Source organism: Nematolebias whitei, chromosome 1, assembly GCF_014905685.2.
Source record: "Nematolebias whitei isolate Nwh7 chromosome 1, NemWhi1, whole genome shotgun sequence".
NCBI lineage: Eukaryota > Metazoa > Chordata > Actinopteri > Cyprinodontiformes > Rivulidae > Nematolebias > Nematolebias whitei.
The window spans coordinates 83,777,986-83,796,693 of NC_056498.1; the positions used below are offsets into that span (position 1 = coordinate 83,777,986).

General features: G+C 40.0%; 2 protein-coding genes across 2 annotated transcripts in view; one reads left to right on the forward strand and one right to left on the reverse strand.

Annotated features, from left to right (window-relative positions):
• LOC119413748 overlaps positions 1-18,708 on the forward strand; it is an 880,117-nt gene that overhangs the window by 564,793 nt on the left and 296,616 nt on the right. The gene's annotated exons all lie outside the window — the stretch shown is intronic.
• LOC119407448 (solute carrier family 2, facilitated glucose transporter member 9-like) overlaps positions 12,847-18,708 on the reverse strand; it is a 25,396-nt gene continuing 19,534 nt past the window's right edge. Inside the window, exons 9-10 of the mRNA XM_037674276.1 lie at positions 13,495-13,622; positions 12,847-13,117 (exon numbers count right to left, since the gene is read on the reverse strand). Coding sequence (XP_037530204.1) covers positions 12,863-13,117; positions 13,495-13,622 — 383 coding nt within the window. The 3' untranslated portion in view covers positions 12,847-12,862. The remainder of the gene's footprint in view (positions 13,118-13,494; positions 13,623-18,708) is intronic.

Below are 18,708 nucleotides of genomic sequence, written 5' to 3' on the forward strand. Positions count from 1 at the left end.
TTTCTTTATTGTCATTCGCACCTCATGTGGTACATGTGGTGGAGCGAAATTATGTACACAGGGTCCCAGTTACATCCAACAATAAAATGTATAAGAAAAACAGTAATAACATCTAAGATATGAACTAAGAAAAACACCAACTAAATATACACTAAGCACTCATAACATAAAAACATTGAACATCAGCACAAACATGAACATGAGTCTGTGAGCAGATGTGCACGCATGAACACATCAACATTGAAACAGATCAGCAGCAACATGAAACAGATCAGCAGCAACATGATATGGTTTTTCACAGTGATTATTCTAGTTAGAGATTCATGAGTCTAACAGCCTCAGGGTAGAAGCTGTTCCTCAGTCTAGTGGTTCTACACTTAATGCTCCTCAACCTCCTTCCTGAGGGGAGTGGGGCAAAAAGTGTGTGTGCTGGGTGGGTGGGGTCCTTCATGATGCAGGTGGCCCTCTTCCTGCATCTGGAGGTGTAGATGTCTGTGATGGTGGGGAGACTGACTCCAACAGATTTCTGTGCAGCCTTCACCACTCTCTGCAAAGCTTTTCTTTCTGCAGCTGTGCAGCCTCCATGCCACACATTGATGCTGGAGCACAGGATGCTCTCCACTGCACACCTGTAGAAGGAGGTGAGGACTGAACTTCCCAGACCGTCTCGTCTCAGCCGTCTGAGGAAGTAGAGTCTCTGATGAGCTTTCTTGATCAGGCTGGTGGTGTTGTTGCTCCAGCTGAGGTTGTCATTCATGTGTACACCCAAGTACTTGTAGCTGGAGACCACTTCCACCGCAGATCCTCTTATGTTCAGGGGGGTGTAGGTGTTTTTGTTCCTTCTGAAGTCCACAATCATCTCCTTTGTCTTCTTCACATTGATGTGAAGGTTATTCTCTCTGCACCAGCTCTCCAGGTGTTCCACCTCCTGCCTGTAGCTGGACTCATCATTGTTTGTGATGCATCCCACCACCGCTGTATCATCTGCAAACTTTACAATGTGACAGCCTGGATGGGTAGCTGCACAATCATATGTGAGCAGAGTAAACAGGAGGGGGCTCAACACACATCCCTGAGGAGAGCCAGTGCTGAGGGTTATGGTGGAGGAGGAGAGGTTGTGGATCCTCACTAACTGTGGTCTGTTTGTTAAAAAGTCTAGTACCCAGTTGCAAATGGAGGGGCTTAGTCCTAGTGTGGATAGTTTGTCCATCAGGGTTTGGGGGATCATGGTGTTGAAGGCGGATGTGAAGTCCACAAAGAGCATACGGACGTAAGAGTTTTTCTGCTCCAGGTGGTTGAGTGCAGTGTGGACCACAGAGGAGATTGCATCCTCTGTTGATCGGTTCTCACGGTATGCGTACTGATGAGGGTCCTCGTTGATGTTGATGGTTGTTTTGATGTGAGTCATGATCAGTTTTTCGAAGCATTTAGCGACTATCGGGGTGAGGGCCACTGGCCGATAGTCATTCAGACCAGTCACTGTAGAGCTTTTTGGGACTGGGATGATGGTGGCAGTCTTCAGGCAGGTGGGAACTGTCTCCAGGGTAAGTGAGGTGTTAAAGATGTCTGCCAGCACCTCACAGAGCTGATCAGCACATTCCTTCAACACTTTTCCGGGGATGTTGTCTGGGCCAGTTGCTTTGTGCGGATTAATCCTCCTGAAGGTACTCCTTACTTCTGCTGAGGTCACGCTGAGATGCTCTTCATCCGGTGGTGATATATATATATATATATATATAACTGGCCTTTTTGCTCTTGTGTTTGCCAGTGCCTAATATTATTGTCTAGATCTCCCAGCTGAACCAGCTGTAAAAGATCAAAATTATAAATACTGGTATGACATCTGATATTTAAGACAAAAAATAAATAAGGTTCAGGTTTGGTTTATTTGTCATATGCAAAATCAACAAAAGGTCAACGATGAAATGCTCAAGACGAGAAGAACTGTCTACTCGCCAAAAAAAAAAAGTAAAAATATGCAACAAAAATAAGGTGCCAAAGTGAAAAGAAGTAAATCTTTAGCAGTATGGTCCTACTGGCAGAGTGAAACTGTTGGCAGTGAGGTTATCTTAGCAACATGGTCCTGTTGGCACCACGGTACTTTTAGTAGTGTGGTTTGTTAGTGGCGTGGTCTTGTTAGCAGCTTGATGATAAGGACCGCATCAGCTGCCCTCCCAGACTGCCCTCCAGAACCAGGTCCGGCAGACAGAACATCCAAGGTTTCCCGGCGGAACTGAACGGATCCGTGGAGTTCAGTCTGCGCAGGCAGATGGAGGATCATAGACTGTCGCCATGACAGGCTGGAGCCTGAGCCAGAGGCTGGAGTGGGGCCGGGAATTGAACCATGATGGCATCATGGCACAGCAGCGACAAAAAACTCCACGTGTGTCACGGTCATACCCATAATGTGGGTGTGCGGTGCAGGCGCAACAAAAGTTAAAACAAAAAAAGATCAAGTCAAAGTGGAGCTCTGTCAGTGCTAACATTCTACATGACATCAAGAGGACATCCAGGACATCCTTGTAAGAGATTGGTGATCTCAGTGGATTTCTTCCTGGTAAAATAAAAGGTATTAAATGATTAAATAAAATAAAAAAAAACTGAGTCTAATTTTGCCTATATAAAGTAAAGAGTATTGGTCCAAGCACTGAACTTTGAGGAACTCCAACACTAACTTTGGTGTAAGAAGATTAATTATTTACATTTACAAATTATAATCTATTCCTGTAATCCCATTATCATATTCAAGCCTCTATAGTAAAATATTGTGATCAACTGTATGAAATGCAGTACTGAGGTCTAACAGGACCGGTAGAGACACAAGTCCATTGTCAGAGACCATGAGAATATTAATGACTTTCACCATGTCATATTTTTATATAATATTTGACCCCAAGTGGCAGACTGAGGAGAAGAACAAAGTCAGGAGTACAAAAATACATGTCTTTATTTTGCAGGTCACTATTCTCCAGGCTGAAAAAGAAGGCAGGGACAAGGTGAGTGTCCGGGAAGATGTCCAGAAAGTAAGTGACCAACTTGTGGTGAGGATTTTGCTCTTACTGTAATGTTTTTTGTGGTAAGATCCAGAGTAGAGGTCTGAGGAGTCCTAGGGTTTCAGGTGATCCTTGCAGTGAAGCAAGGTGAGTGCTGATAGAGAGAGGAGCAGGTTGTCTGAAGCTGACGGGATTACCTCTGCAGGAGGTCAAAAACAAGGTCTTTGGATACAAAATTACTTCAAATAGGTTTAGTGGCTGAACATACACTTTACCATAAGCATGATAATAAATGTCTGGCAGAGGCTTTTATACCAGGAACAGATGTGGAGTGGTGGCTGATTAGGACTGGCTGCAGCTGAGTGAGTGGCTGGTGGACCTAGAACACCACACACTAGTCCTGTTTCTGTGCTATGATAAGCTCTAAACCCTGAATGAAATACTTCAGATTATTTCTTTGTAGATGTTCACACAACTGACCTGCAACTATTTTCTCTAGAATTTTTGAGATGAAAGTTAGATTAGATATAGGTCTATAGTTGGCCAGAATTTCTGAATCAAGGTCAGACTTCTTAAGTAAAGGTTTAATTACAGCAACCTTAGGTCGTTTTCACACCAGATAGTCCAGTAGACTTGGTTCAGTTCGGTACCAATATTCATGACATTTTGTTACATTTGAGCTGGTGCGTTTGCATTCACACTGCACTGTGCAGTCGAGTCAACCTGTTCCCCCGCTCGCCTGTGGGGGCGCTGCACCAAGAACTACTGAAAGAAACAACACAAAAATCTCTGAAGACATGTCTTCTTCTTCTTCTGTAAATAAAAATAAAAACAAAGTGGCATCAAGTTTTAGCAGTTTTAGGAGTTATATTTTGTCATTTTTCAAAAATGGACTTAGCATGAGCAGAAGATGAGACAGAAGACCATGGAGAATATTGTTTTTCCACACAAGACAGCTGACGGCTCCATATAAGGTCAGAGAAATGTGTGTTTGTTTACCCTGCGGAGCGGGGCCGGTCTGTTTACATTCACACTGTACTGGAACCGCGCTGGAGTTCTCTTCTACCGGACCGAGACCTAGGCCCGGGCCAGAGTTCGCCTTTTTGTTCCGTGACAGAGTTCGATGGCGTGTTCACACCTCCCTAAACGAACCGGACTTTCTAGGAAAACGAGCTAGAGTTCGATTAAAGTGGACTAAACAGGGCTGGTGTGAATGCACCCTTAAAGTCCTGTGGTAAAAAAAAAAACATTCACTAGAAACAAATTAAGCAGATCCAAAATGTGGATATTAATTAGGGGAAATACCTTTTTATCTGCGCTCGCTTAGGATGAGAGACTGTAACAAAGTGATAACTCGTAGAAATCTGCTAGTTCCTCAGATAAATATTGTTATTAACTAATTTTTATATATGTGAATGTTTCTGTTCAGTGCCCTGAGATGACTTCTGTTGTGAATTGGCGCTATAAAAGTAAATGGAATTGTATTGAATTGAATTGATTAAACCACATTACTATTAACAATTCCTGTCAAAACAAATAATGTGAAAACAACTCATTGGGAGAGAAGGGAAGTCTGGTATTGTCATCATTGTATGTTTCCAATGGCAAAATTAGTTCTCTGCATTTAACCCATCACACCTGCGATACACCCAGGTGGAGCAGTGGGCAGTTACTGAGCACCCAGGGAGCAATTAGGGATTGGGTGTCTTGCTCAGAGACACCACGACATGTGGGCATGGCTGGAAGTCCCAGGTCGGCTGCTCTACCCCTACCCCATCTTGGCCCCCATTGTTGGTGAATGTTTGGTTTCTTGTCTTTTATTTTGCTATTACAAATGAGATTAATGCTGAAGCTTTTATTAATGAGAAAGAAACTCAGATTTAGGAGATGGTCAAAATCTAGATTATCTGCTCAATCAGTGCACTGCAGGTGGTCCTAACAAACAATCTGACTGACAGAAACCTAATCCACACTAGTGCCCTGTACCTGCTAATTCAATGAAACTGTGAATTTAAAGATGTGTGGAGAATGTGGTTCTAAAAGAGTCCAGAAACCCAAATCATTCAATAAACGGGTAAAATGATCTCAAACATGCCCTTCTGAACCACTGTTAACACATAATCAAGGTGCTATTCATTTCTCAAAAAGCCACAGAACTGATTGTATCTTTAACATCCTGACTCTAGCTTCAGCTCTACAGCAGCATCTGGAGAAACTCCCATTGTTGTGTTTTGTGTATTAGTCTCATAAAGAGCCTTGTGAGGGGCCAATAGAGCCACCGTGGGATGCCAGGAGCCAAACACAAGGAGCACAACTGGGAAACTGTTGTATTGTCATTCATAGAGACAGACACTCAGGTGTCCCCTTTGAGACCTGATGGGGGATCCACCATTACAGGTAGTTGTGAACTGTTGCTACTTGTTAAGATGACGGCCAGGGCATACAATGAGTTGCTGAGAGGCACAATGACTTCAAATAGGTTTCAAGGTAAACTCTCTCTGCATAAAATAGGGGCCCAGACACTTCAGGCCCCCGAGGACCACCTTGTGTATTGAGCTGCGTATTGGTCATTGGCTGTTTTTGGCTTTTTGAGAGTCATAAATAGGCAGACTTATCACACTTGTGTGTCATGTTTCCCAGTGTAAGGACAAGTCAGCAGAGGTTAAAGGTGATGGTTTGTGAATTGGCAAATCATGATCAGAAAATAAGGAAATTTAACCTGATTAAAGATTTTGGATTGGCTATCATTTATCTGTAGATCAGCTAAGAACAGAAAAGTTTGAATGCATGGCTACTGACCTCTACTGGAAATTTATGATTAATGCATTTAAGAGCAACTGTCCAGTCTGCACCAAGGGTCTGCAACTTATACATTTTAGAGAGATGCATCGTTCATCTTTCCTACTAAATAAAGTGCATGGCTCTTAAAAAAAATGTATTTAATCATTTTTGTGTGTATACTAGATAGATAGACAGACAGACAGACAAACAGACAGACAGACAGTTAGTTTATTAATCCCCAGAGGAGGTGGTGTTGGGGGGGGGGGGGGGGGGGGGGTGGTTGAGGCGTCCAGTAGCATGTTCTAATTATACAGAGAAAAGACACGTATGAATTAATCAACAAAGATTCACAACACACAATGCACAGCTATATATAACACACCAATTTATTTTGTTTTGCAAAACAGTATTTCTCATTTTAGGTGTTGTGGAAATCAATTGTACTGTATTTCACATGTACTTCTACAGAAGGAAGTGATATTTTCTAGTTTAAAATCATGCAGACCTGATGGAAATCCTCCTTTATTAAGCATATAAACAAGTGGCACACTCAGGAATGAATAAAGTCTTAAAAAAACACAACCTTTATTTTCTTAAATCTTTTGTCTTATTTTACTTTCTTAAAAGAAACTGTATGTTTCTATGACGCCATAATTCCATGCCTTTAATCCCATAATATCCAGTGGGTGAGCAAGGCTCTGATTTCTGCATTTTACAGCAATTTGACTTAAACCTCTTGAAAAATGTACATTTTCTGGTGGATTTGGAGACACTGTGACAGTAAAGTGTATTTCCAAATTTTAAACACTCTAGTTAAAACTTGAATCATATTTAAATAATTCTGGTACTGAAATGTTAGTACGCCATGCACACAGTAAGAACTAAAAAGTCTAATATCTATAAAAAATAAAATAAAAACAGAACACAGGCAGCCTCATATACTTGTGTTATTATTGTCAGCCTAGCTCCATCTTATATTACAGATCTTATTGTTCCATATTTTCCTAACAGAGCACTTTGCTCTCAGACTGCAGGTTTACTTGTGGTTCCTAGAGTTTCCAAAAGCAGAATGAGAGGAAGATCTTTCAGTTATCAGGCTCCTCTCTTGTGGAACCAACTTCCAATCTCTGTCCATGAGGCTGACACATTGTCCAGTTTAAAGACTGGACTTAAGACTTTCCTATTTGATAAATCCTATAGTTAGGGTCGGCTTGGGTTTCCTGAGCTGTCCTTTAGTTATGCTGGCAGGGTTCTGCAACCTGCGGCTCTGGAGCCACATGTGGCTCTTTGGTCCCTCTGCAGCGGCTCTTTCAAGCTTTGGCCAAAACTGAAATAAAACTGAATTATATTGGTTGTTACAGCAACAACTAAAAGGGCTAGTTTTAGCAGTTTTTATTTTGCAAATATATGAATACCAGAAACATTACAAGGAGTAAAACATACTAACTGTAACTTTATGCTTTATTTCTTCAAAGTAGGATACATATTTTTTCTGCAATTAAAAAAAAATCACATAAGAATGCATAGTTTATTGTTTTAGTTTTTAGAAACTGGGCAAAAACTATATTATTTTTTCCTCCTTTACAAGAATCCCATCTTTTATTTTGTCTTAGATGTAAAAATATCAATAAATGTTAAAAATCATTAGATATTTTTAGTTTTATAAAATCACCCCTACTGTCCAGAAAAGCGCCCTCCAACAAACTTAAAGTGGTCCGTGGGCCACCAGTTGAGAATCCCAGTTGTAGCAGGTATTGTGGCTCCGGACACGTTTAATTTAATGAGCAAAAAGGCAGAAATGGCTCTTTTGATCTTAAAGGTTGCAGACCCCTGTGCTATAAGCTTAGACTGCTGGAGGACAATCTGACCACACTTTTTTCTCTGCTACTGTCTTTACTTACTCTGCTCAACCTGTTTTGTATTTGTAATTATTTTTTCTATCTTTGATGTGTTTTTGTCTTTCAGGTACATCTGAACCTACATCTGGACCTGACATTCTATGTTCGTCTGTTTCTCCTTCCTGTCCTCTCAAACTCAGCTGGTCAAAGCAGATGGCCGCATGTCCTGATCCTGGTTCTGCTGGAGGTTTCTTCCTGTTTAAAGGGAGTTTTTCTTTCCACTGTTGCCACTGTGCTTGCTCAGAATAGGAGACTGCAACGAAGCCAAGATTCATCTTGTCTGCTGGATTCCTTAGAGAACTTTACTAATTGGCTTTTATGTGAATGTTCCTGTAAAGTGCCCTGAGACAACTGTGTTGTGAGTTGACACTATATAAATAAACTGAATTGAATTGAATTTGCTGCAAAAATGTCATGCACATATTGCAGAACTTTTAAACAGGTAAACAGCAAAAAAAAAAAGTTTCCAGTTTATAACCCAAAATAACTCAGACTCATGTATTTTTAGTCATAGGTGCAAAGTATGAAGAGCCATGTGTGACTCCTGTGTGTCATTGCTTTAAAACACTTCTTAACTATCAGGTTCAGATGAACGAAAACTGAATTTAAATATACAATACTTTATTCAAATTATTCTCTGTTTGTAAAAGAAAATTAATAAAGGCATGGGTGGAAAAGAATACATGTCTTCATAATTTGACTCCCAACTTTAGGAAGTTTCACTGAACACTTGAAACAGTAGAGATCTGGTATAGTCAAGATAATATTGACTTTTTGACAGAACAAATAAAATAATAAAAATCTGAATGTTTTACTTTTTTTTCGTAATATGTGACTCTACTAACGTGTAAACATTTTTACTGGCTCTGATGCTGCTGTAAGTCATGTTAGGAGAAAACTTTACCTGTACAACGTGTCAACAATCAGTTCATTTACTGGTTCATTTACTGGTTCATTTACTGGTTTCTCTTCACTTCTAGTTCAGAGGATTTTTATCAGACTCAGATGTCTAAAGACAAACTGACAAAGTCTATACATACTTATGTTTCATAACATGTCCATTTTATGAGTCATTTATTTATTCTTTGATCATCTTTACTCTCATGTTTATTGGCCTGATCGGTAAAGACTCCAATGATCTTGTGACAGCCCTCGATGATGTGGAGAATACACATGTGGAGCAGTCAGCAGGAACCACCTCAGTGTTGAAAACGATTCAGATGTTTGGTGGAAGGCATCGTTAGCAGCAATAACAGTTGGGTCTGTAGCTTCAAGGCAATACTGATGTTTATCATTCAAACTTTTGTTCACACAGCTCTGTGGAAGCATGTCTCTAAACCCAGTGTCAGTTGTATGGACGGGTCGTTCTGGTGAACATTACAGCTTCGAGGTCTCCGACTTCTCAGAATGAGTATGCAGCTTTAAAGTCAGTCAAATTTGCTAAAATAAAATAAGGATGTTCTGAACATATGATATGTTGCACAACTAAAAGACAAGTCAGATTGGGAAAGATGACTAAAGGCTGAAAGCCAATGCCATCAGCACATCATTTGCAACTTTAATGAGATGTTTCCTGGATAAAGGCAGCACACAAAAAGGCTAAAAGGACAACACTTAAAGTAACTTTGTCATATTTAAAATCCTTGAGTTAAACCTGGGACCTCCCTGAGCAACAGTGTTGCCCTGAGATGTTGATGCTGCTAAGACAGATGTCTGGTCTTGTCTAGAACCACCTGAAAAACCTGAGGAGGGAGTTTTCTTGTGATACACATTTGATATTGCTATTGTTTAAACATTGTTGATCAATGACACGATCAAAGCCCCTGGACTTTCCATTCATTTAGGAGCAGCCAAAACCAATTTTGCTCAAGAATAGTGAAAACTGTTATAAAAGCATCATATTTGACATTGTTGTTCCCAAAATTTCTGAATAATTATACCTGATTGGCCATGTAAAAATCTACAATGATGCCCATTTTTCTAAATCCATCCATCCATCCATCCATCCATCCATTATCTTTACCCACTTCTTCCATTTTGGGTCACGGGCCCATATCCAGCAGTCACTGTGCGAGAGGCGGGGTACACCCTGGACAGGTCTCCAGTCCATCACAGGGACACATAGAGACAAACGAGACAAACAACCATTCACTCTCTCACTCACACCTAGGGACAATTTAGAGTTACCAATCAGCCTAACATGCATGTTTTTGGTCGGTGGGAGGAAACTGGAGTACCTGGAGAAAACCCACGCATGCAGGGAGAGAACATGCAAACTCCATCCAGAGAGGCCCCCGGACCAGGATTTGAATGAGGGACCTGCTCGCTGAGAGGCAGCAGCTCTACCAGTTGCACCACCATGTTGCCTATTTTTCTAAATGGTTGATAAAATCATAGTTAATAGTGGTTTTGCCATATAATTATATGCATGTGTGGATATAATGCGGAGACACAGACACATATCGGACCACTTTTCCATCAATTGCAGCAAACTGTCGGGAAATTAATGGCTTGCTTCCATTCAGATTCACAGTATTTATACTAGCATTTGAATTTAGTTTAAAGTATTCAGTGAACCCCACGACCCGAAAAGGAAGAAGCGGGTAAAGATAATGGATGGATGGATATTCATCAAAAGTTAATTTTAAATGTGATTTTTGTCTCTCCTTTAAAATTTATTTCTGATATTACTATTTGCATTGTACAAATGGAGGCACAGTGGATCAGTTGGTAGAGCTGCTGCCTCATAGTGAGAAGGTCGCCAGATCAAATCCCAGTCCGGGGACGTTTCTGGGTGGAGTTTGCATGTTCTCTCCGTGCTGCGTGGGTTTCCTCCGGTTACTCCAGTTTCCTCCCACAGACCAAAAACATGCATGTTAGACTGATTGGTAACTCTAAATTGTCTCTAGGTGTGAGTGAGAGAGTGAATGGTTGTTTGTCTCTATGTGTCCCTGTGATGGACTGGAGACCTGTCCAGGGTGTCCCCCACTCCTCACACAGTGATAACTGGACATGGGCACCAGTGAATCCCATGACCCGAAATGGAATAAGCAGGTAAAGATAATGGATGGATGGATGGATGGATGGATGGATGGATGGTTTGTTCAGTGGACTGTTTCAAATACTAAAGAGACAGATCAACTTTGAGTCCAACAAGACATAGTCTTAATACCAGTCTTGATTAAATGCAGTCGTTCATTTAGTGTCTGGATTTAGAATTTACAAAAAATTAACTTTTGGAGCAATTTTACTTTGATTAAATATAAACAGATAAAGAAACCTTTTCAACACAGCAATGTTCACCATCTCCTGAAAGTGAGAGCTGAGCTACTGAACTGGATGATTTATGAAACTCTGCATTGCTGTCCTAATTTAAAGAGAAATACTCTTCAAGCTAGCACCTTCAGCATCAGCAAGCTGTGCAGATGAGCATGAGTTTGAGCTGTTTTAGTCAAGTTCATTTTCTGTGAAGATGTTTTGCAGTTGGAGCAGGCACAGACACACAACAGTTTGTTGCTCTTAAAATAACTCCATGAATCAGCTAATGTAGCCACCTTCAAGTGGAAAGAAACCAAACTGGTCTCTTGATAATACATATCTTTTGAGGTTTATTTCAGACATTGCTGTTGTCAAACAGTCTTTTATTGGCTAAATTATTATTTTTTTGTCATCTGCCATGAAATGCATGCAATAAAAAAGCCCAGTTCTCATCTAGTTGCCCGTGCATGTGTGTGGCCATATAGAAGTTGTCTGTGTGACAGCACGGTGCTAAAACCTGAATATTGGGCCAGCCCAGTCGTAACACTAGCGCTCATAAACACTTACAGCTTGTGGCAGAAAAGTGTGACTTTTATCAGCAACGTGTCGAAACATTTACACACCATCGTTACGAGTTCAAACACAGAAGAGCAGGTCAATTATTAACATTACAAAGATGGCACCCACACCATGGTAGGTGTGTATTGGGTCACATGGGCTAATATATTTCCCCTAATAACTGAGAAAACAGGCCAACAAACCAGAATATGAAAATACAGTGGAACGTATAGTCTGAAGCTCAAGGGATGATCAGAAAAATGGTCAAATTTTACAAAACCTCATCCAGTCATAGCATATTTAATATATTTTAAAAAATGAAAACGTATTTCCTTTACTTCTACACTAAAAAACTACACTGCCTCACTTTGAAAAAATAAGTAGCAATTTGCATTGATCTTTAACCCGACAAATGATGATCACAAGACTGTTTTAGTTTGAGCAACCCCATCTGTTTGGTAGAACATGATTTTGATGGACTTATAAAAACTTAAATCAAATGAGTTTTTTTGTTGGAGGAAAATGCTCTAAATGATCCAACAAAGTTCAGTCAGGTCCTCTGGACAGTTTCTTTGTGTTGAAACGTTTCGTCCTTCATCCAAAGGACTTCATCAGTCTGAGGAGCCACATCAAACTCAGTCTCACAAGCAGCACAATCACACAGTGGACCAACCAGTTTGATGTTGATAAGATGGTTTCTGGACCATCTTCGGCCATGGCTGACTCTGAGGAATCGATGGGGGAGAGGGTGGACTCCAGAAGGGAAAGAACATTAGTAATAATATATTCATAACTCCTCTGACAGTCAGTCAGTCAGTCAGTCAGTCAGTCAGTCAGTCAGTCACCACTGGAACAATCAAATTTAGAAATATTTCTGAGAGCCTTAATGAAGATTCCTGTTAGACACATGGAAAACACGACCATGATATTTATTTATATAGTTATTTTTGAACAGTTTACAAAGACTTGCACACATTTTATGAATTTAAACAAAGAACATTTTACTTTGTTACAACAATATTTTAGGATGTCTCATGTGCAGCTTACACAGAGTGGAATTACTCTGAAAACTAACCAGTTACAAAAGATGATAACAAGGTTCAGCTGAAAGTACTGAGAAAATACTGTAAAACGCAGAAACGCTGGGATTCAATACAAGATATTACACTGAAATTGTTTTGTTTGCTAAATGTAGTGGTAGATTAAACACGTTGAAACAAATGAATTGTAAACATTAAGTTGACAAGTTGCAAAAACTAAAACAACCTGAGTGTTATAGAAGTGGAACATCCAGCTTCACCCAGCTAGAAGCCACTGAGCGCAGATGAGGTGTTCTTTGGTTGACATCTTTTCTAATCTACTTTATGAACCCAGTTAGGGTACAGAGGAGGAGCTGTCAAACTCCAGAGAAGCATGCTCCAAACCACCGTATCCATTCATCTTCTTTAACTTCAGCTGGTCAGTGTGGATCAAACCCTGCGTCTCCAGAACTGCCTCCTTCTTGGAGAACATCTGGCTGATCTCCATGAATGTTTTGTTTTTGGTCTCTGGGATTACAATATAAACATAGATAGCCACAGAGAAACAAACTGTGGCAAACACCAAGTAGCAGTACGACCCAGCAGACATCTAATGGTTAGATGCGGCATGTGAGAGAAAGGAAGTTGATAGAAAAGAGACAAAATGATAGAAACACGAGTTAGAAACAGGTTTGTCTAAGACTGACAGCACATTAAGACTCAGTAGAGCTTCCAGAATTTTGTATACAATGTAAATCTGACAAGGTAATCTATGAAACTAAAAAAAAATCTAAACCTAAACTTTCATGAGCTTTCAAGATTTAGTACTAAAGCTCAATTAATAAAAATATATTTTTTGAATGGTACATGAAATAGGATTGGATTCAAACCAAAACCAAGCAGGTGATCAGTTATTGAATCAATCAGCTTTTATCACGTGACGTTTGTTGTTTGAGTCAGAGATGCAGGAAAGTATCCAGCTCTCACCTGTAAGAAGGGGAAGACGAAGCCCACAGTAAAGTTCGACAGCCAGTTGAGTGAGCCACCAATGATGTATGCAGCTGGGCGATGGGATTGTTTGAACAGTTCTGCTGTAATCAGGAAGGGAACCCCCGCTGGAAACAAGAAAAATAATAATATCCTTTAAAACAACAAAGTCCATGCTCAATAATCCAGGTATACAAGCCAACATTTTTCAGTCAGGTCATCTGGACAGTTTCTTTTTTTTTGTGCTGAAACGTTTCGACTTTGATCTGGAAGGCTTCATCAGTCAAGGAAACACACAACAAAACTGATTCTTCCCCCAACAGCTTACTCCAAAGTGGAACAAATCAGTTTTGTTGGTGCTAAGATGGTCTCTTTGGCACGCCCCTTCCTCCATTGCCGGCCCTCTTCCTTGTTGACAGTCGTGTCAAACTGGTTGAAAACAACAAAGTCCATGCTCAATAATCCAATAACACAAAGAGACCATCTTAGCACCAACAAAACTGGTTCGTTCCACTTTGGAGTAAGCTGTTGGGAGAAGAATCAGTTTTGTTGTGTGTTTCCTTGACTGATGAAGCCTTCCAGATCAAAGTCAAAACGTTTCAGCACAAAAAAAAAAGAAACTGTCCAGATGACCTGACTGAAAAATGTTGGATCTTTTAAAACAGTTTTTGTATCCTGACTGCGTTTATGTTGCACGGTGACTCAGTTGGTAGAGCTGTTGCCTCTCAGCGAGCATGTCATCGGTCGAAATCCCGGCCGGGGGCCTTTCTGGGTGGAGTTTGCATGTTCTCTCCATGCATTCGTGGGTTTTCTCTGGGTATTCCGGTTTCATCCCACAGACCAAAAACCTGCATGTTAGACTGATTGGTAACTCTAAATTGTCTCTAGGTGTGAGTGAGAGAGTGAATGCTTGTTTGTCTCGTTTGTCTCTATGTGTTCTTGTGATGGACTGGAGACCTGTCCAGGGTGTACCCAGCCTCTCACACAGTGACAGCGATATAGTGGCACCAATGACCCCCACGATCCAAAAAGGAAGAAGCGGGTAAAGATAATGGATGCTTGGACCACTGAGAGTAAATTTCATCTTAACAGGTGTTTATCAGAAAACGGTGTAACCAAATTCAAACAATCTTTTCCATCAATGTTTTCCTTTGTCTTGCAGAGTAATACATGAGAGCAGTGACTTAGATGATCTTGTTGATGATTTGACAACTTGAATGCAACTTCACTCGACATAACTGCTCCGCTGAAAAAGAAAGTAATCAATCCGAAGAAGTTGGTTCCTTGGTTCAATTCTGAGTTACATACTTTAAGACGTCTAGAAAGCAGGAGAGAAAATGGAGCTCCACTTACATGGAAGAATTTTATTTAATTTGGATAGAGAGTCTGCTAACATATAAGAAAGCTCTCAGTAAAGCTAGAACTTTATATTACTCATCTTTAATTGATGAGAATAAAAATAACCCTAGGTTTATCTTCAGTAGTATTGCTAGACTAATTAAAAGTCCCATCTCTGTTGAACCATGTATTCCTACAACAACAAGCAGCGATGACTTCATGAGATTCTTTATAAATAAAATTATTTTAATTAGAGCGAAAATTCAAACCAACCTTCCTTCTACTATCCCTAGTCCCCTGTCAAATGAGACAACTTAAAAAAATTTCACTAGAGCCTGATTTGTGTTTGGACAGTTTTTGTCCTGTTGAGCTCTCTGAATAGAGAATGGGCAACCATGTGATGGTGCATTGCATTATGGGATTTTGGTTGCCATTTTTACTGATACACAAAATGTAAGCAACAGAACAAGAAACAGAAATGGACAGTCAGAAGAGCAAGTGCAAGGCTCCTTACGTTGAAAAGTTAAACAAGGATGCAAAGAAGTGCTACATAGAGAAAATAAGAGATTAACGGGCTTGATCCATACGAACACCATGCGTGGACAAGTGATTTGAATGAGTTACCACCATTAACATTTCCAGATGTGTTTAGGTACCTTGTTTGTGGAGTGAGCCTACACATTCAGCAGTTCAAGAATTATACATTTCTCAAAGCTCACCTTCAATTTACTAATTGATGGATGTGAGATCTGCTGATTTTCACCGTCAATGACCAGAAAAACGTAGTTCTCACAAAGGTAGGTGAACACCACATACACACACGTCTCTCAACCTAGAGACTAAAAACTACATCACGTTTGGTCATTGCACCTTCAACACATTACTGTTACATGTTGTTTATGGCGACTACTGCTAAACTGTAAGACTATTCTGATTCTGATTGTATTATATTATTGTATTACATTTAGACCACACTGGATAAGGTTTACTTTCAGTGTGGTCTCTAAACAAAACAGTACTGTGACACGTTGTGTCTTGTGATGAGTGTTTGTTAACAAAACCCCCCCTTTTTTTTTTTTTTTATTGTGGGCTGCACGGTGGCGCAACTGGTAGGGCTGCTGCCTCTCAGCGAGCAGGTCCCTGGTTCAAACCCCGGTCCAGGGGCCTTTCTGGGTGGAGTTTGCATGTTCTCTCCGTGCATGCGTGGATTTTCTCCAGCTACTCCGGTTTCCTCCCACAGACCAAAAACATGCATGTTAGGCTGATTGGTAACTCTAAATTGTCCCTAGGTGTGAGTGAGAAAGTGAATGGTTGTTTGTCTCATTTGTCTCTATGTGGCCCTGTGATGGACTTGCAACCTGTCCAGGGTGTACCCCGCCCCTCGCACAGTGATTGCTGGACATGGGCACCGGCGACCCCCGTGACCCAAAATGGAATAAGCGGGTAAAGATAATGGATGGATGGTTGGATGGATGGATGTATCAAATGCAGCACTGAGGTCTAACAGGACCAGTATAGACACAAGTCCATTGTATGAGGCCATGAGAATATCATTAGTGACTTTTACTAGTGCTGTTTTTGTGCTATGATAAGCTCTAAACCCTGACTGAAACTCTCCAAACAGATTATTTCTTTGTAGATGTTCACACAACTGACCTGCAACTATTTTCTCTAGAATTTTTGAGATGAAAGTTAGATTAGATATAGGTCTATAGTTGGCCAGATTTTCTGAAATCAAGGTCAGATTTCTTAAGTAAAGGTTTAATTACAGGCAACCTTAAAGAACTGTGGTACATAACTATCCATTAAAGACAAATTAAGTAGATCCAAAATGTGAACATTCATTCAGCTCCTGTCACTCTGTACCACGCCCCCTCCATCATCTACCGCAATCTACGTTCATGAGCAACACCTGTTCAGTTCACCATTTAAGCTCCCTGTTTCTCCTCAGTCAGTGCCAGATAATTATAGGTTCTTCCCGTAGATATCCAGCGTTGGGTTTTAACATCAAAGCGTTCAGGCTTCAGTGAAGCGGCAGGAGGAAACTCAGGACTCAGGTGGGCTGTAGCAGGTTGTTTGGATATTACAGAAGGTAGGAGCTGGACACAGTTGGCGGATTTGCATAAACTGAGCTCTGAATGCAACATTATGGCTTCCTCATCAGGAGGAAATAGTGGAGATGAAATGGAGTGGATGATGGCAAATACAGCAAAAATGAAAAGAATTCAAAGGAAAAGACAAGAAAGAGATAGGAGCTGGTCACTAGAAAGCGACTCAAGAATAGAAATCAGCAAAAAGTCAAAATCTAATCCCAGTCCAAGCAATCAAACACAGGTGAAATCAATCAGAGAAGAGGAACTGAAAGCAATCGTAGAATTTAAACAAGAAGGAAAATGTTTTCATTCGATTAAACTAACTAAAGGCATAGGGGAAAAAATAGGAGAAATCAAGTTAGCCAGATTAATAAACAATAGAAAAGTTCTCATTCACGCAATAAATAAAAAACAGCAGGAGAAAATATTGAAAATGACAACACTGATGGGAGAAGAAATTAAAACATACATACCAGGTTCTAATATTAAACTAAAAGGGGTGATTTCAAGAGTTCCAGTAGAAATGACTGTAGAGGACATTAAACAAGAAATCAAAGGAGGAAAAGTAACAGGCGCAACAAGGATTAAAACCAAGAAAGATGGAATCATCAAAGAAACTATGTCGATTATACTACAGTTTGAAAACTCGGTACCGGAATATGTGCAGCTGGGTTATGTAAATTTCAGGGTAAGAGAATACATTCCCAATCCAATAAGGTGCTATATATGCCAAAGAATGGGGCATGCTGCAAAAGAATGTAAAGGAAAAATAAGGTGTGCAAGATGTGGAGGTCCACATGAGTATGGTAAATGTGAAAAAGATTCGAAGGTTAATTGCTGTAATTGTGGAGGAGAGCACAGTGCTGCATATGTGGGATGTATAGTTCAGAGAGAAGCAAGAGAAGCACAACGAATTAAAATAACTGAAAAAATAACATACGCAGAAGCACTGAAGAGGGTAAGAAAAGTAGAAACGAAAGAAACGAGAAATGTTGAAATAGATCAGAGATACTCGGAAAAAAGTGCTAATAACCAACAGAGCACATCACCATTACAACCAATAGAACAACACAATGTTTGCTCTCACAAATGTACAGTAGATGACAAATCAATGATTGTAGAAAAAGAAAAGTTTGTGGCATTCATATGTCATATTATCAACGTAACTATCCAAATGAAAAAGAAAAGTGATAAAATAAAGACAGTAGTAGCAACAGCAGGAAAATCTTTGGACATGAAAGAATTACAAGCAGATCAGATTCATTCTCTGTTAAATTCAGTTGAATCATCAGGAAACAGCCAAGGAAAGGAATAGGATGGTCTTTCATATTCTACAATGGAATGCTAGGAGTATTATTGCTAATGGACAAGAACTTAAAAAATTGATATATGAATTAAAAGTAGCTCCAGACATAATATGTATACAGGAAACATGGTTAAAACCCATTTTAGAATTTAAAATTCAGGGCTACGATTCGGTAAGGAAAGACAGAACTGTCGGGAATAGAGGAGGATGGTGTGCTACTTTTATTAAAAAAGGAATAGCATATAAGGAATTTGCCAACAACTCAGAATATGAATGTGTGATTATAGAAATTTACAATCTAAAAAGTATTGGTCATCTTAGAGTAATAAATTATTACAACCCATGTAAAACAATAGAAAAGGATATGTTTAAAGAATTAACTGGAAATATACTCGGGAAAGAAATATGGTGTGGAGACTTTAACGCATAGAATAGCCTGTGGGGTAGTAGCACAACAGATTATAATGGCAATATAAT